The sequence below is a fragment of the Crocodylus porosus genome, unplaced genomic scaffold, assembly GCF_001723895.1.
Source record: "Crocodylus porosus isolate Cpor-Errol unplaced genomic scaffold, CroPor_comp1, whole genome shotgun sequence".
Classification (NCBI taxonomy): domain Eukaryota; kingdom Metazoa; phylum Chordata; order Crocodylia; family Crocodylidae; genus Crocodylus; species Crocodylus porosus.
Window position 1 is genome coordinate 42810756 of NW_017728947.1, and position 21840 is coordinate 42832595.

At 52.4% G+C, this 21840-nt stretch overlaps 1 protein-coding gene across 5 annotated transcripts in view; it reads left to right on the forward strand.

The window, feature by feature from the left end:
* DGKZ (diacylglycerol kinase zeta) overlaps positions 1 to 21840 on the forward strand; it is a 94956-nt gene that overhangs the window by 62796 nt on the left and 10320 nt on the right. For 4 of the 5 annotated variants that reach the window (XM_019551252.1, XM_019551253.1, XM_019551254.1 and 1 more), the window contains 22 exons: positions 42 to 110; positions 627 to 698; positions 1020 to 1136; positions 1231 to 1302; positions 1724 to 1819; positions 2076 to 2158; positions 3024 to 3084; positions 4277 to 4390; positions 6544 to 6684; positions 7589 to 7667; positions 8077 to 8132; positions 9076 to 9138; positions 9382 to 9455; positions 9567 to 9678; positions 10237 to 10436; positions 10996 to 11096; positions 11413 to 11492; positions 12876 to 12920; positions 13196 to 13265; positions 17091 to 17131; positions 19494 to 19684; positions 20518 to 20549. In XM_019551252.1, the coding sequence (XP_019406797.1) occupies positions 42 to 110; positions 627 to 698; positions 1020 to 1136; positions 1231 to 1302; positions 1724 to 1819; positions 2076 to 2158; positions 3024 to 3084; positions 4277 to 4390; positions 6544 to 6684; positions 7589 to 7667; positions 8077 to 8132; positions 9076 to 9138; positions 9382 to 9455; positions 9567 to 9678; positions 10237 to 10436; positions 10996 to 11096; positions 11413 to 11492; positions 12876 to 12920; positions 13196 to 13265; positions 17091 to 17131; positions 19494 to 19684; positions 20518 to 20549 (1969 nt within the window). The remainder of the gene's footprint in view (positions 1 to 41; positions 111 to 626; positions 699 to 1019; positions 1137 to 1230; positions 1303 to 1723; positions 1820 to 2075; positions 2159 to 3023; positions 3085 to 4276; positions 4391 to 6543; positions 6685 to 7588; positions 7668 to 8076; positions 8133 to 9075; positions 9139 to 9381; positions 9456 to 9566; positions 9679 to 10236; positions 10437 to 10995; positions 11097 to 11412; positions 11493 to 12875; positions 12921 to 13195; positions 13266 to 17090; positions 17132 to 19493; positions 19685 to 20517; positions 20550 to 21840) is intronic. The other variant, XM_019551250.1, reaches the window with a different exon arrangement.

The window sequence follows — 21840 nt, forward strand, 5'->3', positions numbered from 1 at the left end:
TGCCTTTTCTTTGAACCTGGCCTCTTTCTTTTCCCCTTTAGCCTGCAATTGTCCGACATCACTGGGTACACCGGAGACGCCAGGAAGGGAAGTGCCGACAGTGTGGAAAGGTAAGAAGGCCTCTTGCTCCTCCCTCAATCTGAAAAGGAGCTGAAGTCAGACATGCTGGGGAAGATGACTTATCTAGGGTCCATAGGAAAGAATCCCGCAGTCCCTCCTGGGAACAGCTTCCAGCTCCCTTAGAGCCACTACTCTTAACTCTTTCCCTTCAGGCAGGGAGTGGAGCAGTTGTGAACACCCAATAGATTATTCTCCCCAGGTTCATCCAGTCTTGGGATTCCCATGCAGATTTGGACTCCCAGTGAATCCAGTAGGTTCTGAAGGGACTCCCCACTCCTCCCCAAGCCCCTAGGCTAGGGCCTTCCTTGGCTTCCAAGGACAACTGCTGGAGCACATTGGACATCCCTGTCCATGGCCCTGGCATTGGGAAGCCATCTGGTTGAGACCTTGGGCACACTGGCTGACTCTTGCAGCTAGCATTTGCCCTTCCTGTCAAGCCTCTCTTCCCCTTCAGCGGGCCCCTCACTGCAAGAGTTGCTCAGAGCTCTTCCTCTGTTCTTCCTCAGGGTTTCCAGCAGAAGTTTGCTTTCCACAGCAAGGAGATTGTGGCCATCAGCTGCTCCTGGTGTAAGCAAGCTGTGAGTACAGTCCTGCCATTCACACCTGTATATGCTTTGGTGACCCCTGATTGCCATGCAGATTTCAAACACGAGCCAGGAGCTCTGTCAGTGTTCATGACCTGTTCCCTACAGTGCCTCTTAGTCAGAGAGGCTGGAATTGCTGCAGTTGCTGGGAGCTCACCTCATCCAGGTCCCCTGCCCCCTTCTCCCCTGTTGGAAGCCTGGCCATGAATAGGCTCCTGCATCATTTCAGGAGCGGGAGGTGCTGCATACATTGAAAGTAGGGCATTCGAGGCCATGCCCAAGCAACTGGGCAGCCATGTTCTCTCTCCCTCTCAGTACCACAGTAAGGTGTCATGCTTCATGCTGCAACACATTGAGGAACCCTGCTCACTGGGGGCTCATGCTGCTGTTGTTGTCCCACCCACCTGGATCCTGCGTGTCCGGCGCCCCCAGGTGAGTTTCTCCAATGGAATTCGCTCTCTTGTTTAATTCACGGATTCCCTCTTGGCCAACAGCTCTTGATGTGGGGGTTTTTTTTCTTCACTAGAATCCATTGAAGTCCAGTAAGAAGAAGAAGAGGACATCATTCAAGAGGAAATCCAGCAAAAAGGGACCTGAGGTCAGAGAGCAGGGCCAGAGTGACTGGGAATGGGCAGGACTGAAGGGAAGTGGGGAGGCTGAGGGCAGAAATGGGAGCTGGGGCAGGCAGTGTGCCAGATAGAGGAGGGCATGAGCTGTGACAAGGAGCTGAGTAGCATGAAATGGAGGGAGGATGCTGAGACATGAGCAGCATTTGGAATGGCAGGTCTGGGATCTCAAGGGGTATTGAAAAGAAGAGGGAAAAAAGATGGGGGTGGATCTTTGTGGAGGGGCAAAGACCAGTACAGGGCCCTGTAGCTGGATCCCACTGGGCTCAGGAGTGGTATAGTGCATTGTGAACCCCATGTCTAGATGCTGCTGTGCCTGAGAGCTGGGAGACAGTCAGAGGTGGGAGTTGGTATTTCCCCAGTTTGTTAATGGGATTCTGGTGTCTCTTGCAGGAGGGACGATGGAAACCCTTCGTTATCAAGCCCATGCCAGCACCGCTCATGAAGCCCCTCCTGGTGTTTGTGAACCCCAAAAGTGGGGGCAATCAGGTAGATCCTTGTCCTGTGTGCCCCTGGGAATCCAGCCCCATGGAGCCATCCCGTCCCAGCTGCTGAGAAGCCAGTGTTTGGTGGTGTCTCAGCTGTGAAAACAGGAGCAGCCTGTGTGGTGCCAGCCTTACTCACTGGCATCCTGTCCCCCGGCCAGGCCTTGCCCGACTCATCAGAACTCCAGATTCCTATTTTCCCCACAGTCCCCATGGGGCTCTTCATGTCCTCATCCCTCAGGTCTTTGTCATTCTCTTAGGGAGCCAAGATCATCCAGTCCTTCATGTGGTATCTCAATCCCCGGCAAGTCTTCGACCTCGGCCAGGGTGGCCCTAAGGAAGCGTGAGTACGGGCTTCAGCAGGTCTGTCCCCACTGCCTGCAGAATCTCTCCCAGGGGCCTTTGGGCCCTTCCTCCCCAGCTGGCAAGGGGCTGCTCTACTGAAAGGCCCCTGTCAGGACACTGTGTGACTGGGCATCCAGTGCAGGCTCAGTGCCAAGGGAATGTCTCTAGGGTCTTATCTTCCAGCTAGTTCAGACTCTAATGCTTCCCAGAGGAAGCCTGGTCTAATGCTTGAGACACAAGGCTGGGAGCCAGGACACTGGAGTTTTATTCCCAGCTCGTTAGGTGACCTAGGGCAATTCCTGTCACCTCCCTGTGCCTCAGTTTCCCCATCTGCACAATGGAGGCAGTGATTCTAACCTGCTTCCCTTGTTGGTAGGGTGATTATCTACCAGTTTTCCTGGGACAGTCCTGGATTTTAGAGGCCAGTCATGAGGCACAGATTTTAGAGGCTAGGCATGAGGCACAGATTAAAAAGCGTGTCCTGGGCATGGGGCACAGTCTGGTGGGGAAAGGAAATGGGCATGGTTCCCCAGGAAGTTAGCTGGGTAGGCTGCCTGTCACAGCATGCTGCTCCACCTCTGCCTCTCCCTGCAACAAGCTGCTAACTTGGGAGGGAGAGAGGAAGGAGAGGGTGAGGGAGGCAGTGTCCCAGATGTCGCATATTTCCAGCTGGGACAGATGGTCACCCCACTGGTTGGGGGCCTGGGAAAGTTAACCCAGTGTTGCATGTGCAGTGTCCTGTGCAACATGGGTAGTTGGGAGACTTACATGGGGTTGCAAGCTTTCCTTCTGGAAAGAGCCTGACTGACCACTGCAGCTCTTTGGAGTATCAGTGACCCCCTCCCTTTTCTGCTCCCCTGCAGGCTAGAGATGTACCGGAAGGTACACAACCTCCGCATCCTGGCATGTGGCGGGGATGGCACGGTGAGTTGTCCCAACCTCTCAGCTTTCACTGCTGTCATGGGGATTTAACCTTTCTCCAGGCCCCTTGCCCTCTCAGGAGAGGTGGCAGCTCCTTCCAAGGGTGTCAAACACCTTTGTCCCCCCCTCCTGTCCCAAGCTAGATGTAAATTAGACCATAGGGGTCATGGACCATATCCAGACCTACCTCCAGCAGCAGGGCAAGTAGCAGCAGTGTTAACCACTGAAAATTCCCAAGCTGCAGGGATTAACTTACCCACCTCTTGCCCCCTCTGCTGCAGACAAACATTCCCAGTAAGGCTTTATATGCCAAAATTAAGTGCTAAGCTCCATCCCCACTTACCGTGTTCCCAAATCCCTGGCTTCCCCAGTAGCTCTACATGCCAGATAATGTGGCTCCATGAGATGTATCCAGCCCACAGGGCATAGCCTTGACACCTCTAATCTAATCCAAAATTGGGCAATGTGTCCCCACTGAATCTCCGTGAAGCTCTGTCATTAGAGATGCGGGTTCCAGCATGCAATGTTCCATCTCCATCTGAGCATCAAGCTTTAGGGTGGACTGGGACCTATACATTTTCAGGACTATATCTCCATATCAGAGGGGAAGATGACTGCTGTCATTGCTTCCCTTTTAATGCCATTTATGCAAGCCCTGGAGCTCCTGGCCAGGTGCGAACATAACCCTCAGCTAAGCAAAGTGTGGCAGCCGGAGCCTAGGATCCTCCCAAGCTTTATCTCTGTCTCTGGAAGATTAACCCTGCCTTCCAGGTTAGGTACTGAGAAGCACTTGTTCCCCCTTTGCAGCAGAAGCATTGGGATGCTTGACTGCAGGAGCCTTGATGGAATCTGGGTTGCAGGGCTCAATACGATTATGACTACTTATGAAGGTGCTGGAGTTTGGGTGGGGTACGTTGAGCGATGCTAAACACTGGGGAGGCTTACTGCCATGGTCAGGGTTACACCAATTCTGCTTTGGGACAGGCTACACATGTCTTAAAATGGTGGGACTTGTGATTTTCCTCGAGCTACAGGGTAGAAAGCTTCTGAAATGGCTGAGGGACTGGGTTGACCCCAGCCTCCATGTTCTTCTCTGCTCTCGCTATACCTAATGCTTTCTGTTCTCTTGAGGTGATCAGCTCACAGCAGCTGGTAATCTCAGGGCGCTTCTTAGGTGCCTTCCTTGTTTGAGCAGGTGGGCTGGATCCTTTCCATCCTAGACCAGTTGCGCCTGAATCCTCCTCCTCCTGTAGCCATCCTGCCTCTGGGGACTGGGAACGACTTGGCCAGGACACTGAACTGGGGTGGGGTAAGTGACACAGAGGAAGGGGAGGGAAAGGGTACCTGCAGAGGGAGATGCAGGGAGCACTTAGCACACAGCTGCTCCATGGCAGTGCGGGCTCTTTAAGCACAGTTTGGCAGAAGTGAGGAGAGAGCTGAGCCGCAAGGGGTGAGGGAGCTGAGAGCTTTTCTCTGACTTGGAGAGGTTTTCCACCCTTGCTGTAAGATAGGTCATGCCTAAGAGCTGCCAGCAGAGGAAATGAGAGCAGTGTGGGGCACTGTTGGGTGTAGGAAAGATTGCATGTGGTGTCTGGTATAAGTGCTGCAGAAGTCTAGGAGAGGGCCTTGATTGACACATAGGGTGCCCTCTCATGTGTGTATCACCCAGGGGCCCAGCCCCTAAGCAAATTAACTTTTGTCCCACAGATGACATCAGCTATAAATGGGGAATCTGCCCCTTGGTGGCAAGTAACTCAGAGCTCAACCTGGCGTATCTGCTGCAGGGAGGTGGGACTGTGCCAGGGTAGGGGCTATGCCAGGGTGCACGTCAGCCCAGATCTCCTTCACTGGGCAAAATGCTTGTCACCCATTACCCCACGTATTAATTGTGTGGGATGGTGGGCAACCTGTTCCCCACTTGCAGAGTAATGCCCAGAGGTTCTCTACGGAGCGTTTCTGTAAGCAGAGAAAGCTGGGGTTCCCCACTTGCAGGGATATGCCCTGTGGAATCTCTGGAGGGGGGCATTTTTCTAAAAGGGGAAAGCCAGGCAGGCATGTCTGGGGCTTGAGGGGCTCAATCCTGCATGGGAATCCATGGGATGCACAGAATCCAGCCCCTCAAGGCCCAGGAGTGCCTGGTTGGGATGACTGGAGACCACAGGCTGCCTACACTCTCTGCCATAAAGCAAACAGACAGTTGCTACAATAAAGCAGCAGAAACTGTTACCACCTTTTGTCAGAGCCACAAATTCGGTCATTTGTGGCGTGCAACAAATGGATTAGATGTCTGCTTGCTTTCCCTTTGTGCCACCATAAAAATAATAATAGTGACACAAGTGCAATGTTTGTTTGCACCCTTAGTGACCTAGCATAGCGCTGCTTATCCTGGTGGATTGGTTTAAACGTAAGCAATTTAAGTCACTGATTTTAATTGTGACTGAAATCATCTACTTGATTCTTGTTTGGCATTTGTGCTTTATTTTTATTTTCCTAAAGGGATGTTGACTCTTTCTGGCTGGTACATTCAGCTACATTATTGCTATGCCTACTTGCTGAAGCAATTTATAGCTTACCAGACCTTTTGGGGGGGTTTTTTTTCATTTTTTTTTGTTACATTAGAAATTGGCAAATGATGCAGTCCTTTTCTACTAAATGATGCTTCATTTTTATTTGTCTTTTGAATCAAGCAGCACTTGGATGAATTCAAATAAAAATGCCCAAGCTAGCGTTTTAATTTCTTTTTTTTTTTACTCAGTTAAATAAAACAGTCTTGAATGTACTGGATACACGAGGAACAAAAAAAGCAAGTTTATCAGAATGCTTTGCATTTAAAACCAACTGCTCTATTAAACAAAGGAAGTCTTATCTGTAGCTCCTGAACTGAATAGTTTGCTTCTGTTGGCCCCCCTCCTCAAATTTTTTGAATGAGTAGATCTCATCCTTTCATACCTCGTTTTTATTCAGAGCTTGAAAAAGGAAGGAAGCCAGGCTTTCCTGCTTTTTCATTTCTCAACTCTGAATGAACTAGTCAATGAACTGACCTAGTTGAGTAAACTGAAGCAAAAACAATGGTCTTTCTGCACATATAGAAGAGACCCTTGTTGTCAAAGCTGGGTTCATGCTTTGAACAGATTTTGGTTCCAGCTGCTTAGCTAATGATTTCCACCAGTTCAGGGTTTTAAAACTTGGGCAGCAAACATGTACTGTTTGAGTGTTTTTATTAATCTAAATTATTAGGCCTTCATGTGGGCTGTCTTAATTTCAAATTTAATTTTAAATGGGCTTATTTTTCAGTGGAAAGGTATTTAATTAAAGATTCATTATTTATATGTATTTTAAAATATCATCACCTTTTTGCCCCCTTGTCCTTTGCTCTGGGGCATGCTGACCCAGCCCCACTCCCCCTTCTTTCTGGGTACAGCCCCAGCCTGTTGGCATATTGAGCTCTGCTTTGGCCCATAGGGTTATACAGATGAGCCCCTGTCAAAAATCCTGTCACATGTGGAGGATGGAAATATAGTGCAGCTTGACCGCTGGAATCTCCATGTGGAGCCAAACACCGAAGCAAGTCCTGAGGAGAAGGATGAAACAGCCACGGACAAGGTGAGACCCTTCCTCCTGCACCTGAGCTGTGCCCAGGCTTCCTGCCCCCTGGCAAGCATGTTTTGTCTGTCCCCAGCTCAGACGGCACTCAGCAATCAGTGGGCCAGTGTCCATCATCCTGTTTGTCTATCTCCACCCCCTACCCCAAATTTTGGCATTCTCTTCTCACAGCTCAGTTAGCCTGTGGAGTATGGGGGAGTGGTAGCTGGAACTAAGATAATGCTGCAGATCACCACAAGGACTTGATGAAGATTTTGCTGTAGGCACAAGGCATCTTCACAGGACTGTCCCCTTAGTGTAGTGAGTCGTGGTGGGAGCAGACAGCAAGCTAGTCACATCCTTGTCAGGAGAGGGGCTAAGCAGTTGGAACAACATCGGTGGAATGGAGACATCCCTGCTCCCTTGGGAAACTTTCTTTCCATCCCCTGAGGGCTCCTGAGCAGAAGGTTAAGAATTCATCATAGGCTTTCAGGAAAGCAGGACAGGCTGGCAAAGGACCCCCAGCTCCTGATGCATCTGGCATAGGAAAAACATCACGTACACCACATTTGCCATCCTGTTTCATCCTGGGCAGTTATTTGGACTCGACATGTCACCCTGACTTCCTCTGTGGATGCTGAACCCGTTTCCATGCTGACTCTTTTGGGCAATTATCCTATGGGCAACAGAAAGAGGTGCTCCATCCCTACCAACACATGGCTGTTGGGCTCATGGCCACCATTGTTTTCTGGAAAGGAGGGAGGTCTCTTTCTCCCTTAGCTTTGCTCTGCTAACTGTGCTGGCCATGGCTCTCAGTGCATGGCTACCAGGTTGCCAGAGAAGTGTGGCTTCTCTCTTGGGGTACATGCTTCTAGCAGGATCTCTCAGTAGTCACTGGCTTCACCTTCCTCTCCTTCTGTTTCAGCTTCCCCTTGATGTCTTCAATAACTATTTCAGCCTGGGCTTTGATGCACGTGTGACCCTAGAGTTTCACGAATCACGAGGTACTTAGGGGTGAGGTAGGGCTGTCTAGGACCCTCTGCAAAGCATTAGGGCCAGGCCAGACCAGTGTGAGGAGAGTGAACAGCACACATCAGCTTTGTAGCTAAGGGCTCCTTCACCACGGGGGAGTGGACAAAAAAGGATGGCCAGGGAGATGTGGCAAGGGGAGAACTGGCTGGGAAGCAAATGGAGAGAAGCTGGGGAGGGTCTGACTGGGTGGTGCCTGCAGAGCATATGTGAGCAGATGGAAGGGGTGGTGGGGGAGAGCCCACTTAGGAGCATGGAGGGAGACAACTGGAGAGGGCACAGGAGGGATGGCTGGCTCTGGAGCCACTGAGGGCAGGGCAGACAGATGGCCAAGTTTGTCTTGGGAGGGAGTGAGTAATGCTGCTTCATTCCTCCTTTCCCTAGAGGCCAATCCAGAGAAGTTCAACAGCCGGTTTCGGAATAAAATGTTCTATGCTGGGGTGAGTGCATGGGGCTCCAGGGGAGATGAGCCCTGCCTGTCTCATTCCTATCTACTCATAGCTACTTCCCCAGCTGCTTTCTCTGGACATCTGCATGGGGGGGGGGGCGGGCAGTGGGTAGCAAAACTGTGTAGGTCTTGTCGTGCAATAATTGCTTCAGCACCTCTTTGAACTCCTCATCCCTGTACTGAGGTACTCAGACTCAAACTGGAATCCCAGACAGGACCTCCCTAGAGTTCCATAGCAAGCAACTCTCCTTTTGCATTGTGACATGGGAGGCCTCTGCACATACAGTCCCCAATTGCTTTAGCCTTTTTGCAGCTCTGTCCCATTGCAGCCCCCTGGCTGTGTAGCTCTCTGTGTTACTAGATCCGTTATTCCAGATTGGGTAGGATCCATAGTTGTTTTGTGCCCTCTCAGACCCAGTTCATGTCAGGAGGCTGGTGCCTTGCTTCCCTATTGATAGAGCCTAAGGCCAGAAGGGACCATTATGATCACTTTGTCTGACCTTTTGCATTCCATAGGCCATAGGATTTCACAGGTTCTTTTCCCTTTATTGGCCCAAATATGTTTGTTTCACCCTGTTTCCTCACAACCAGAGAAGCCGTTGCATTTTGTGACACTAATCAGAAAGACCCTGGTCCTAGAACACAGCTGGTCCCAGAAGCCAGGACCAGGCAAGGGGGCCGTGAGCTGAGACTGAGATGCCTCGGCAGAGCTGTGAGGTGTCCAGTGGCCTGTATTATAGGGTGGTGGGGAGGGAAGGGGCTGATCAAAGCCAAGGTGCCTTGAAATGGAAGAGGATTTGCCTAATGTTGGCAGCTGAAGGGGGTTGGCATGACACTCAGTAACATCTGATGGGCCTGTGCAATCCAGCCACGTTCCTGGTCTCTGCTTGGCCATGGAGTCTGTAGAAACTAACCTTGTGTCTTGTGTTTGGCAGACAGCATTTTCTGATTTTCTTACTGGGAGCTCCAAAGACTTGGCAAAGCACGTCAAACTGGTGGTGAGTGTCTGCATGGGGGTGGACAGGGAGCATGAGGGGTTTGTACACAAGCAGAGTTGTTCCTTTAAGAGCACAGGTGTACTTGTGGGTGAGAGGGCATTCCTTGAGAGCACCTGGAAGGCACTGTCCTGTAGTACAGAGGATCTAGCACCTTGAGCAGAAGGTGGTAGGGAATCTATTCTCCCAGGGAACATGAGCTGGGCTGGGCCCCTTGCCCACAGCAGCTTTATCTGTGCATTTCAGTGTGATGGAACAGACCTGACATCCAAGATCCAGGACCTGAAACCGCAGTGCCTCGTCTTTCTTAACATTCCAAGGTGATTACCCCTGCCCACGAGCAGTGGGCTCCATGCGCCCCCACCCTGCCCCATGCCTTGGGTCCTTTTTGGATCTTGGTAGCACTCTGCCCCCCACTTGTCTCTCTGCAGGTACTGTGCAGGCACCATGCCCTGGGGCAACCCTGGGGAGCACCACGACTTTGAACCCCAGCGCCATGATGATGGCTGCATCGAGGTCATCGGCTTCACTATGACATCCCTGGTAAATCAGTTCAACCATGGGTAGCAGCCCAGGAAGCTATGACCTCTGCCCCTACTCCCACTTGCTGAGAAAGAGGACATAGCCCTCCCCCAGTCCCAGCAGTCCCATTGGCCACCCTCCAAACCCAATTAGAGATTCTGCTTTGTTTGATCGTGGAGTCATCAAAACCTTCCTGCCTGTGGTTAGCCTGGCTTGGTGTGGTCTGGAGCCAGGGACACCTCTTCCAGGGATAGGAGTTTCGAAGTGCAGAACAGCAGAGCCACCCTCCAGAACAGACTCCCCAGCCTGCACCTGGGCCAGCATGCCCAGTACTGGGACACAACAGCAGGCACTGTCTGCCTTATTTTCTGGAGGTGTGTATGTTTCTGTTACCTCCTCCATCCTGTCTTCCCATCCACCTCATTTAAAGAGGGGCCTCCCCAGAGCAGAGACAGCAAACTTGGCTCTGTTTTGTTCTAGTCTGAGATTCCTTCCCACCAGGGGCTGGGGCTGGACTCCTGAAGTCTGGCCAGTAGCCCCATGGTCCCTGCTCTCTTCTCACCCTGGCTGTCTTTGCAGGCTGCCTTGCAGATGGGTAGACACGGGGAGCGGCTGTGCCAGTGCCGGCAGGTGTTGCTCACCACATCCAAGGCCATTCCCATGCAGGTGGATGGGGAGCCATGCAAACTGGCACCCTCTTCCATCAACATCTCCCTGCGCAACCAGGCCAACATGGTACAGAAGACCAAGCGACGCAACTCCGTGCCCCTCCTCAACGAGTACGTTTACTTGGCATAGGGCTGCCCAGGGACTCCAATCCCCAGGAATACCCCAGGTCCTTCACTCCACAGCAGCAGGGCACAAGGGTGATGCCCATTGAAGGGGCCTCATTTGCACGTATCTTTTGGGTGGCTTCTCCTGAGTCTTCCAACTTCAGGTGCTTACATTTGTTGAGGCTGGGTTGAAAGCAACCTCTGGAGCTGGGACCCAAGAAACTTGAGCAGGGAGCCTGAAAATGCAGCCTTAACCATCAGACTTGCTGCTGGGACTGGGTGCTAAGAGCTCCCCTCCACAGCCAGTGCTCCTGCACTGCCCCTGCAGCACTACCTGCAGAGAAGCCCCACCCCAGGTCTCCCCTAACTTGCCATGCCAGTGCTTATGACATGCTGCCTCCAGTACTCCTTGCTGAAGAAGCAGTACACGGAACCTCCCTCCTTCCTCGCTAAGTTGTCTCCTGTTGCGGGATGCTGGACTGAGGTAGCTAGGAGCTGTGCTAATAACAGTCTCCAGATGAATCTTTTTCTGACCTCCTTCCTCTTCCATCCTGCCCTTGTGCAGCCAGCAGCCTGTGCCTGAACGGCTGAGAATCCGGGTGAGCCGAATCAGTATGCATGACTATGAGGCACTTCACTATGACAAGGAGAAGCTCAAGGAAGCCTGTGAGTAGCCAGCTCAATAGCTGCAGGGTGCTGGGGCCTTACGGGAGAGTGCTACCCCAGGGGTCTTGGAAACAGCCGCTGGAGCATCTGGCCTGCAGGGCTGCCCACAGGTCTGGTATATGGATGTCACATGGTCTGGAGGTGCAGGCTGGGAGCTATCATATCCTCATGCAGCTCTGCCCAACCCTATCTTGTACAGTTCTCAGTCTGTCTGCCCGCCTGAGGTTAGGACCAGAGTTGGTGGCATCAGGAACCCCCTAACTGGGCAGGACTGGCAGCCAACTTCTCCCTGAGGTGTCTTCACTTTGTGTTTCAGCGGTGCCCCTAGGCATCATTGTGGTTCCAGGAGACAGTGACCTTGAGATGTGTCGGACCCAAATCGAGAAGCTCCAGGAGGTGAGTCATGGAGTCTGGCCTTAGAAGTAGTCGGGGGAAGGGGAGGGTCAGGTCAGGAAAGGGTTCTCCTGACTCCCTGGTTATAGCCTCACACAGTTGGTCTGTGTAGTATGACGAAGACGCATCCCAAGCTAGGTGGACCAGTGATCCCATCCAGCCAGGCAGCTGCCATCAACCTTGTTCTTTCCCCTTTTCCCATCCTGCACCCCTTGCTCTCTGACCCTCCTTCAGAGGGTTGGGCAGATGGAAACAGAAGGCTTTCATCGCACGCAGTGGGCAGCCCTTTCTGTTCCCTCCTGCTTGCCATCATCCCCGGGGATCTCTTCCCCCAGCACAGCCCGGAGCCCATGGATATTTGCTTCCCTTCCCACCCCTGCTCTCTTCTAATATTCCCAGATTCTGGTGTGCAGCCTGGCTTCTACCTTCTCTTCTCCCTTGGAGGGGCTGAAAGTTGGGCAGAGTGATACCTTAGAGACTGACTGGTTCAAAGAAGCATGAGCTTTCATAAGAGACAGTATACTTCTTCAGATGCTTCATCACATAGCATCTGACAGAGTAGGTTGTTGCTTACAAAAACTGCCTCTGAATCATTTGGAGGGACTCTGACCAGCCCTGAGTGGCTTAGGAAATCTTGCTGGGTCCCTGCACCCTGAGGGCATTCTCACAGCTCAAAGGGGTCACTGTTTTCCATGAGTGGCCTGGGCCCTCTCCTGGCTAATGCTTCTGATGTCCTCTGCGAAGCCACAGCACTAAGGCATAACTGTCTGAGGTACATAGGCCTTGGTTCCCACCATTTTCCCCTTCTCCTTTGGGTCTGATATACCCTGCGCTGTTCTGTTCGCAAAGCTTTGAGTGTGTCTGTGCTCGCCGCCCCTCTGTGGCAGCAAAACCTTTTACCCCCTCCCATGCCAGCAGAGTAACACCACCTCCCCCAAGTGAAAGAAGGCTTCTCCCACCATCTAGCAGCCAGCAGAAGGCTCATGTAAACACTTTCATGCTTCTGTCAGCTGTAGCAGTCCCTTCAGCAGCTGATGCTTTCTCAGGCTGCATTGTGCTCTCTGCCAGCACAGCTGCTGCAGTGAAGCTACAGAGTTGTGAGAAGCACGTGGATGTGGATGTGCCTTGGTGGCCAGGCAGTGGCAGCTACTGCTGGGCAGAACCAGGTAAGTGTAGGCGAGATCTCCATCTGAGGCAAGTCTTAACTAAGATCAGAGCTCAGCTCCCTGCTGAGGGGCCATAGCACAGGGCATGCACAGAGCAGAGTGGCTGTATGCTGCAGCAGGGACTGGCTCCTTGTACAGGAGGGGTGCAGCCAAGACCCCAGTGGGACTGCAGGGAGGCAGCCAAGTGAACCTAGTAACCCAGAACCTTGCCTCTCCACAGGATTTCCCTCCATGCCCCTCTGCTTTACACCGCCTGCTGTTCCAGGTGTGTATCTCTTGCTGCCCCTTTCCCCTTCCTGCATGTCCATCAAGTACAGTGTCAGTTTTGTTGTGACCTCTCACTCTTGATTTTGGTATGTTTGTGTCTGGCTCGACCCCATGGCTGTGTGCTCTTCCCCATGACCTTCACTATGCCATGCCAGTTTGCAAAGTGCTTCTGTCAAGGGGGCCTCCAAACTTCGAGCCTCTGAGCCCCCCAGAAAGCTGGGGGACCTGGAAGGTGAAGGAGTGGGGAGATGTGACTTTGTTCTCTTTATGCAGGAAGGGGATGGGGCCAAACCAAAGGCACTGTCATCCCAGAAGCTGTCGCCCAAGTGGTGTTTTCTGGATGGTGAGTATCCTTCCTGTGGAGGAGCTTGGCTCCCCCCTGGCAGGGGATTGAGAGCAAAGGAGCACTGAGCCACTCTGACACATGCCAGGCAAGAGTCCCAAGCGTTTAGTACCCCCTTGGCAGATCATTTCCCTTGGCTTGGGTCATGCTGCAGCAGCATTCCCATGGCAGTGGTGCTGTCTGCTTGGCACAGGTAGGAGATTGTCTGTGACTTATTTTTTTGTCCTGAGCTGTGAGGAACATGCCCCTACCTCTCAGTCCCAGAGCAAGAGCCATGCCCTTTGCCACAGGCCATGTGAGTGTGTAACTCTGCCCATGGCACCCACCCATGGTGGGGTGCATGGAGGAGGTGCTTCAGGATCAGGCTGAGAAGCTGTACCTGGGACTGGCAGGCAGGGGGCTCCCCTGCTCTGTAAACTCCTTTGCTGTAAAGCATGAAAGACCCTCCTGTGCCCATCCACAGGGGTGCTGCTGCTGGTGCAGAAACTATGCCTGCTGGTGTGACAGGTTGTTTGCTTTTCTCTTCATGGAAGCAGCTTCCTCCTTCCCCAGTCAGAAGTAAACATCACCGTTCCTCCATCTGCAGGGAAGGACTACCCATGGGACTTCTTTATTGTTTCCAAGGGAAGCTTCCTGACATCAGATAGCCCTGCTCAGTAGTGTAACAGCCCAAGGAATGGAGCTGAGGGCACCTTGCCCTCCTGTCCCCCATTACCACTCTCACGCCCTACAGTGGCTCTGAGCTTTAGTGGCTGCTTACTATATGTGTCAGCAGGGAAAAAAAGAAGGCAACATCCCCTCCTACAGCAGCAAATCTGTGGTCGCTGCTATTAATGCCATGTGCCACCACCGCCCAGGCCAATTATGCCTCTGACAGTGCTCTGCCTTTAACAGAGCATGTGAGCAAAGCTAGCTCTGTACAAATCCTCTGTGACGATGAGGAGCAAAGAACTAAACTAGGCGCCCAGCTCTGGGAAGACAACAAGTCCAGGTGAGCCAGAAGGGCAGGGGCAAAGGAAGGCAAAAACTGGGAGCTGGTCCTCACTCCTCCAAACTGGAGGCATGGCAGGCAGTAGTAATGAAGGTTTAGCTGTGTGGGAGCTGCTGTAGTGGCGTCCTTCTCCCCCAGGGGGGGCTGTAGGGAGCAGTGTCCCCATTGCAGTGAGAGATGCCTTTGTACCTTTAATTCAATTATGTGCTGCATACTGGAGAGTGCTTGTTGGGCTGAGCCTCTGACTTAGCCGGCTGGGTTTGTCGGAGTCCCTGAGTGCTTGGCTTTTGCGGGGCAGTAGGGACTTGTTTACAAACACGGCTTTGTTTCAGCTCCTTTCTCAGCCCCTTCTCCCCTTTCCACCCCCACCCCAGGGGTCGTTACTTTGTTCCCAAAGCTCCAGGCTGTGCCTTTGCTTTTATTGGCATATTTTTGGTGTCTTTTTTTTTTCCTTCAGTTTGAGCAGTTCCCTGGGTCTCCCCCACAGGCCAGGACAATAGGGGCTTTTGTGCCCTTGTAATGGTGCTGGAGTGAGTTCCCAAACACAGAGAGAGAAGCTCACACAGGGGAACCCAGCAGGGCCTGTCTCGCTCAGCTGAGCCGCAACGCCAGCAGCCCCACAGCCAGCACCAAGAGCTCCCTGGGCTCCAGTGGCACAGCACAGGGATCCTGACTGCAGATAGACCAGCTGCGGTTTGCTTGGGGAGATGCCTGAGGGTGAGCAGGGCAGTGATAGGCCATGGCCCAGATCCTGTGGGGAGGAAGGGGACTCACCCTAACAAAGGGGGCAGTGGGAGCAGATCTGCCACCCTCTCAGGTGTGCAAACAGCTCCCCAGAACTTGGCCACTGAAGGGGGAGCTGTGAAGAGTGGGCCTTGCTGCAAGCCTCCTCTCCTGAGAGCCATGGCATCTTCCTGAGCTGTGGAGGGTTGGAGGCAAGGGGAAAGACACCCCACCGCGTGTGTCGCTCCCAGGGTCCCTGCTCCCAGGTACTGCAGCTGTGGATTATTTCCCTTCCTTTTGCTGGTTTCCCAGCAGCAGGTTTCAAGCTGAGGAAAATGTGTCAGGAAAGAGACCGGAGCTGCATTCAGGGGCAGCGCAGGCTCATTAAACTGGCTGAATTACAGGCCTTCGTCAGCAGCTCCATGGCTGTAAATCTCTTGCCGGGACAGGATAAACGGGGCTCTTTCACTCCTCTAATCTGCTCTGGCTTGTGTCACAGACACCCCTCCCCCCACTCCCTATTCCTAGAGAGAATTCCCCGGTCCCTTTAGGGCCCAGCCATAGCAACCCCTTGGGGGTGCACAGAGCACATGTCTGCCCCTGGCTTGTTCCCCACCCCCATTTGCTCAGCACTGAAAGGTGTCCCAGAGGTCCCCCATCCTCTCCGCTTCCCCTCTTCTCTCCTGAGTTACTGATTGTGACATGGCCTTGAGCTGTCAGCATTGCACACTCACATGCACTTTCCAAACACTCCCTCGAGGAACCCCCCAGCCCTGTCCACCCCTCTCATCCCAGAGTATCAATCCATAGGTAGGGCCCTTCTGCCACGCCAGCTGGCTCTGGGGGAGGCTGAGAAACAGGTGTTGCAGGAAGGAGGCAGACAAGCCTCAGGACTTGCTTGGGTACAGTTCTCAGCTGCTGCTGGGAGGATACCTTTTGGGGGAAGGCTCTAAGCTGTCCTGTCATCCTTGGAAACAGGGACCAGCATCTCACCCATGTGCCACTGGGAGACATGCTCTGTCATGATGTGTGATAAAACACAAAGTCTGGTGTTATGACGACTCCCAGTCAGCAGTGCCAACGTACAGCAGTGCAGCACTGTGTCAATGATGGCAGAGAGTAGAAAAGCCCAACCTCCACATCTTGGCTTCCCCCTGACCCTGCTTAAGTTACCCTTTATTTTGTAGCAGTAGAGTAAATTCTGGCAGTGTGGGGCTGCCATTCAAAAAACTTGGTGAGAGGTGACAGTATCACTGTCAGGGCTGTGACACCAAAAATCCTGAGACCCTGCAGGCAGGCCTGAGAGCCTGGGAATCCCTGGAGCAGCAGAGTGGCAGGCCCTGGGCCTCAGGGTGCTAGCCTGCCATGTTCGGCTGTATATGCCAGCAGCCGTCAAGGCAGCATGCCAAAAGAAAGCACCAGTTACTCTGTCAAGTGGGAGCATGGCATGCTGGGGTCTGTAGGCCCAAGGGCTGCACCTCAGTAAAGAGAATGGACATGTCTTTGGCACCACTTGTTGGACTCGAATTGGGCTGCTCCTGGCCAGGAGTTAGAATGAGAGAAGTCTGGCTGGAAGGGACCTCATGAGGACATCTCATCCAACCTCTGCCTGAAGCAGGATCACCCCTGTCTAAACGATCTCCAATCAAGTCTAACTTGCTCTTAGAAATGTTTGAGGGGGAAAGAGATTCCACAACCACTATGGGTAGCATGTCCCAATTCTTAAGCACCTTCATAGTGAGAAGGTTCTTCTTAATCTCCAACCTAAATTTCCCATGCTACAGCTTAATTGATCATTGATTTTTGTCCTGTCACTTGCGTCCACAGAGAATAATCTATCTCCATCCTCCATATAATCACCCTTTGGGAGCATGAAGACTTACTCCACACTAAGTAATCCTAGTTCGTTCAACCTTTCCTCATAGTTAATTGTTTCCACTGCTGTGCCCTGCTGTGCTGTGGGTGAAGAAGTGGGAGGGTGGGACACAGCATGGTGGGATAGTCCCAGGCTGCTCTGTGGCAGAATTTAGTGATCATGGCCAGCCCTATTTCTATGTCCCTTACCAGTTTCCAGGGACAGGACTCTCTCAGTGTCTCCCTCTCTCTTGCAGCAACTACGGCTGATCGGTTTTACAGGATAGATCGTGCACAGGTGAGTTTAGTCTTGTTCACAAAGGACCCCAAGGACAGGGGCTGTCTAAGAAAAGGGCATTTGAGTGCTGGCATGTGACTAGACATAGCATATACATGTGCATGCATCAGGCCTGCTTCATAGTTTGCTTTGTACTTCTATTGCCCAAAGCCTGGGATTGCATCACATAAGTCTTTTGGTAAAGTGGGTTTCCCCTGGAAGAAGGTGTCCTGTTCCCTATAGAAAGACCCGCTTGGGACCAAGTGGGAATTGGATGCTTCACCTTCCCCTGCTTCAACTTCAACCCCTAATCAATGAATGGAGGAAATATTAAGAGGGAGAAAAACACATAAGGATATGGACCACAATGGCCCTTGGGAACTATAGGCAGTGTTGGGAGAGTAGGGTGAGGTCTTGCCATGCTCAATTGAGCTGTGTTTGGCAGAGTGAGCTGGGTGGAGCAATGTAGTGCGGAGTGGGGCTCTGAGTGGGACTTCCAGCTGATCTCTGGAGCTGTGACCAAAGGCGATGAACACATCTGGCCTGTGCACTTCTTGCATTCTTGGACAACTATGAAGTCAGTCCCAGGCTAAAATGAAGTCACCCCAGGGCTTATTCTTAACTTAACCCATAGATCAGTGATTCTCAGCCAGGGTGCTGCAGCACCTCAGGGTGCCTTGAGATCCTGTCAAAGATGCTGTGGGGTGCCACGCAATATTAGCACTGTTAGGTGTGCAAACAGGATTCAAAATAAACCCAGAGATTTCAAATAGGAATCCATAGTGTTAAAAACATGCTGACCTTTTTGTGGCCTTTCTGAGCTCTCTGCAACAGGAAAATTGCTGTATTATTTTTCCATAGTAAAAAAATGAGTGAAAACTGAGAGCTGGTGTTTTCCAAGGAGGGCCGTGAGCCTGTCAAGGGGTGCCTAAAGTCTAAAAAGCTTGTGAACCACTGCCACAGAAGCAGAAGTGCCCAAGGTGCCACTCCATAGCCCAAAGGAGTCAGAGCTCCAAGCATTTGGCATACACCTTTACCAAAACAGGCCCCTTCCCTCAGTCAGGTGCACCTTTACCCTAGCAGCATCATTGGAGAGGTCCCTAGAGGGACATGTGACTGGGTTCTGGGTCCTGCCTTAATGCTGCTGGAATGATGCAAAGGAGGTGGGACATAGCCCAAATGAAACAGGAGTTTACAAGAAAATAAGGATTTAAAAAAGTCTAGAATGGCTGTAGTGGCTGGGTGTTCAAAGGTCTTACGACTAGAGCAGGAGTTTAGTCCCTCTATGTGGTTCTGGCGAGACCTCACCTGGGGCCATCTCTGGGTCTCCCAATCCCAGGGACCTCAGTGCCCTGAACCAGTTCTCTCCTGTGCAGTTCTAGGGGACCAATATTTGTCATATGCCATTCAGCTTTGAGCCCCAGGTAAGAGGAAGAGGAATGGAGTGAGTTCAGGGAAATGAACCACTGCCTGTGGGGAAAAACTAGGAGCTGACTCTATCTGGCATGGCTCAGTGACAGGTATTCATTGGACATGGGGAATAAACCCCCTGGGGGTTGTAGGGTAAACCAGAGGTTCCCAATCCCTGGGCCACAGCCCAGTACCGGTCCACAAAGTGTTGGCTCCGAGTCCTCAGGAGGGTTGGCTCCTGGACCAGAAGTCCGGAAGTGACCAGCATACTGCATAACGGCAACTAACCCTTTCTTATACTGAGTATAAAAAGGTTGGCTGCCGCTCTGCAGTATGCCAGTCACTTCTGGACTGCAGTTTGCTGAGCCTCGGTTTGCCAGTCCGCAGACTGGTCCACAGTCAGTTCCAGTCTACGGTCACTTCCAGTCCACAGTTTGCCAGTCCATGATCTAAAAAGGTTGGGAACCCCTGAGGTTCCCCATGTTCTGTAAGGTGCTGCCACCGAGGGACAGGAGGCAGGAGTTGAAGGAGTCCTGTGGCAGGGCTGTAAGGCTGTGGAAGTGTTCTAGGGAAAGGGGGAGGACTTGAGTCTGGACGTAGCCCTGAGATGGAGGCCATTGAGAGCAATCTTTCCCACCCCTGGATGGGAATTGACCAGATGAGGCCAGGGGATGCTTTTTCTTCACCAAAGCTCCACATATGCACAGCTCACCTGCACTTCACCTGGTCTGGGCCTCTGTGACCATGGTACAAAGGCTGCCATGTGGCAAGCTAAGCCCATCCTTGCCCTATTGCCATGGAAGCTTACCGCTGTGCCAAGCTCCTGTTTCAGCTCCACTCTCATGCCAAGCCCACTGACGCACAGTGGGCTGTTGCCTACCCCCCCAGGGGGGAATTGTTTTCCTGGGAGTTGAGGAGACTGGCCTGTGGGACATGGCTTCCCTCTCTGAAGTAACTGATTTGTACCTTCCAGGAGCACCTCAACTATGTGACAGAGATCTCTCAGGATGAACTGTTTGTGCTGGACCCAGAGCTGGTGATCACTCAGACTGTGGGCACCTCTCCTGCCATGCCCGACCTGGTCGACACATCATCCACACCCACAGGGCACCATTTTGCTTTCCCTTCTTCCTCATCCTCTCCACCCTCTTCACCTGCCCCCAGGTAAGACTGCCCATTCCAGTCTGGGAGGGTAGTCTAGCCATGTTGAGACAGGGGCTGGGTGGGGAAGTGAACTGGGAGTTGGGGTGGTCCTGGCACTGGCTTTGCAAATCTGAGTTGAAGTAAGATGGGTTGTGTGAAACAAGTGGGAATTCTCTGTATTTTGTTTCCAAAAGATGACTGGGCTGAAGGACTAACAGCCTTCATCTTCCTCCTCTCCTCACACATCCCACTCTGAGCCAGTGCAAATGTAGGGCAGTGGGGCTACACAGGTTATCACACCCATGGCTACAGTTCATCCTCATCAAGCCAGGGTTGGCTTGGGCTCCAGAACTTGTTCTCCATGACCAGTTCATATGGCAAGGGGGAGACATGTCCCGGGGTAGAAGATAAATCTCAGATCATAAGGTATGGGTACAGGGTTGATTTTTTTAGGGGGTGTGGAGGGAGGGGTATAGGTACAGGTAGGTGAGTGTGTGAGGGAGTTGGTAAGGAAAGAAACCAAGTGAAAAAGATCACGGCAGAGAACAGAAAGACTCCAAGTCAGGAAAGGGACAGGTAGAATTGCCTGAGAGAAGTTCATTTCTTCAGTTGGTCCCTCCTCCCATCCTGTCACCTCCGGCAGAGCTGCAGCAAACCTCACACAGCCAGCTGCTGGACAGCGTTTGGATTTAGGGGCTTTCCCAGTTACTCTGGTCCTGGCTTCTAGCAAGAGAGGTTGCTGGGGTGGGAGCTGTGGCTGAGGGCAACACAGAAGGGTGGGGTGGGGTGAAAAGGGAGTTTGCTGTAGAGCACTGCCAGTTTGACAGTATCGATTTGCCTTTCTTGTCTTTCAGCTCAGAAGCAGGAGTTGGCCCCACACACAAAGGTGAGTCCTTCAACCGTGCCCTAGCAAGGTTCCCATGCTGCCATGGCCATGTCTCAAGTACCGTACGTCCTCAGCCTGATTCTTTTCTTCCCCATAAACTAAACACAATACGTGTCCTGAGAGACCGCCATAAATAAGGGAAATGGTTACCATTCATTGAGCCTGGCCCCTGCAGGCCATACATTGTACTGTCCCTCAAGGGGTCCTGACTCAATCCTGAACCCGCAGGCTGTGCAAGCAACACAGAGCCTGTGTCTGGAGGGTCAGGGACTGTGCGGTGTACTACCCTGCAGAAGGAGCAGAGCTCATTCCCTCCACCCTGGTGCAGCAGGAGTGCAGAGTGCTTAAGCAGGCCCAGGACAGGATGGTCCCCTGAGGGAAGCAGCCAGAGAGACTGGCTGGAGAGATCCCATAACCATTTGCCTGAGACATGGAGCTGCCTAAAAGAGCTGCTTTTCCCCAGCTCTCTTGTGAAATGTAGAGATCACAGCTGGAGAGGGCAGGAAATGACATGGTGGCAGGGTTAATCTCCCACCTGCAGAGCTCCCACCTTTGGCTGGGTTGCTGGGAGTTGGGTTTGTCTCTGCCAGGCACTAGCAGGGCTCAGGAGGTGGGAGCATGGGGTCAGGGGCCTCCCTCAGCTGAGCAAATGGAAAGAGTTTCCTGGAGCTTGAACAGAGCCCAGTGCCTGGAAGTGTGAGTGAGTCACTGGTGAGAGGCATCCAGGCTGCTGGCTGCATCCCTGGGGACCTGCACTCTTTCCCCTTCTGCATCAGGAGTTATGTTTCCCCTGGGCCTGAAAACATTCCTTCTTGCCTGGCCAAAGCTGGTGTCTGGCCATGCCTGTAGGAAAGTGAGGGTTTCTCCCATAGAATCATAGAAGTAGGGTGGGAAGGGACCTTGTAGATCTTCAAGTCCGACCCCCTGCCTGGGCGGGAGAAAAGACTGGACTCAAATGAGTCCAGCCATGTAGGCATCAAGCCTCTTCTTAAAGATCCCCAGGGTAGGAGCCAGCACCACTTCCCTAGGAAGTTGGTTCCAGCTCCTAGCTGCCCTAACTGTGAAGTAGTTCTCGCAGATGTCTAATCTAAATCTACTCTCTAATAATTTGTGTCCATTGTTCCTTGTCATGCTAGGGGGCGCGAGGGGAAATAATGTCTCCCCTAAACCCTTCTGCTCCCCCCTAGTGAGTTTATAGACAGTCACCAGGTCCCCCCTCAGCCTTCGCTTGTGAAGGCTGAACAGGTTTAGGTCCCGCAGTCTTTCAATGTAGGGTCTGCCCTGTAGTCCC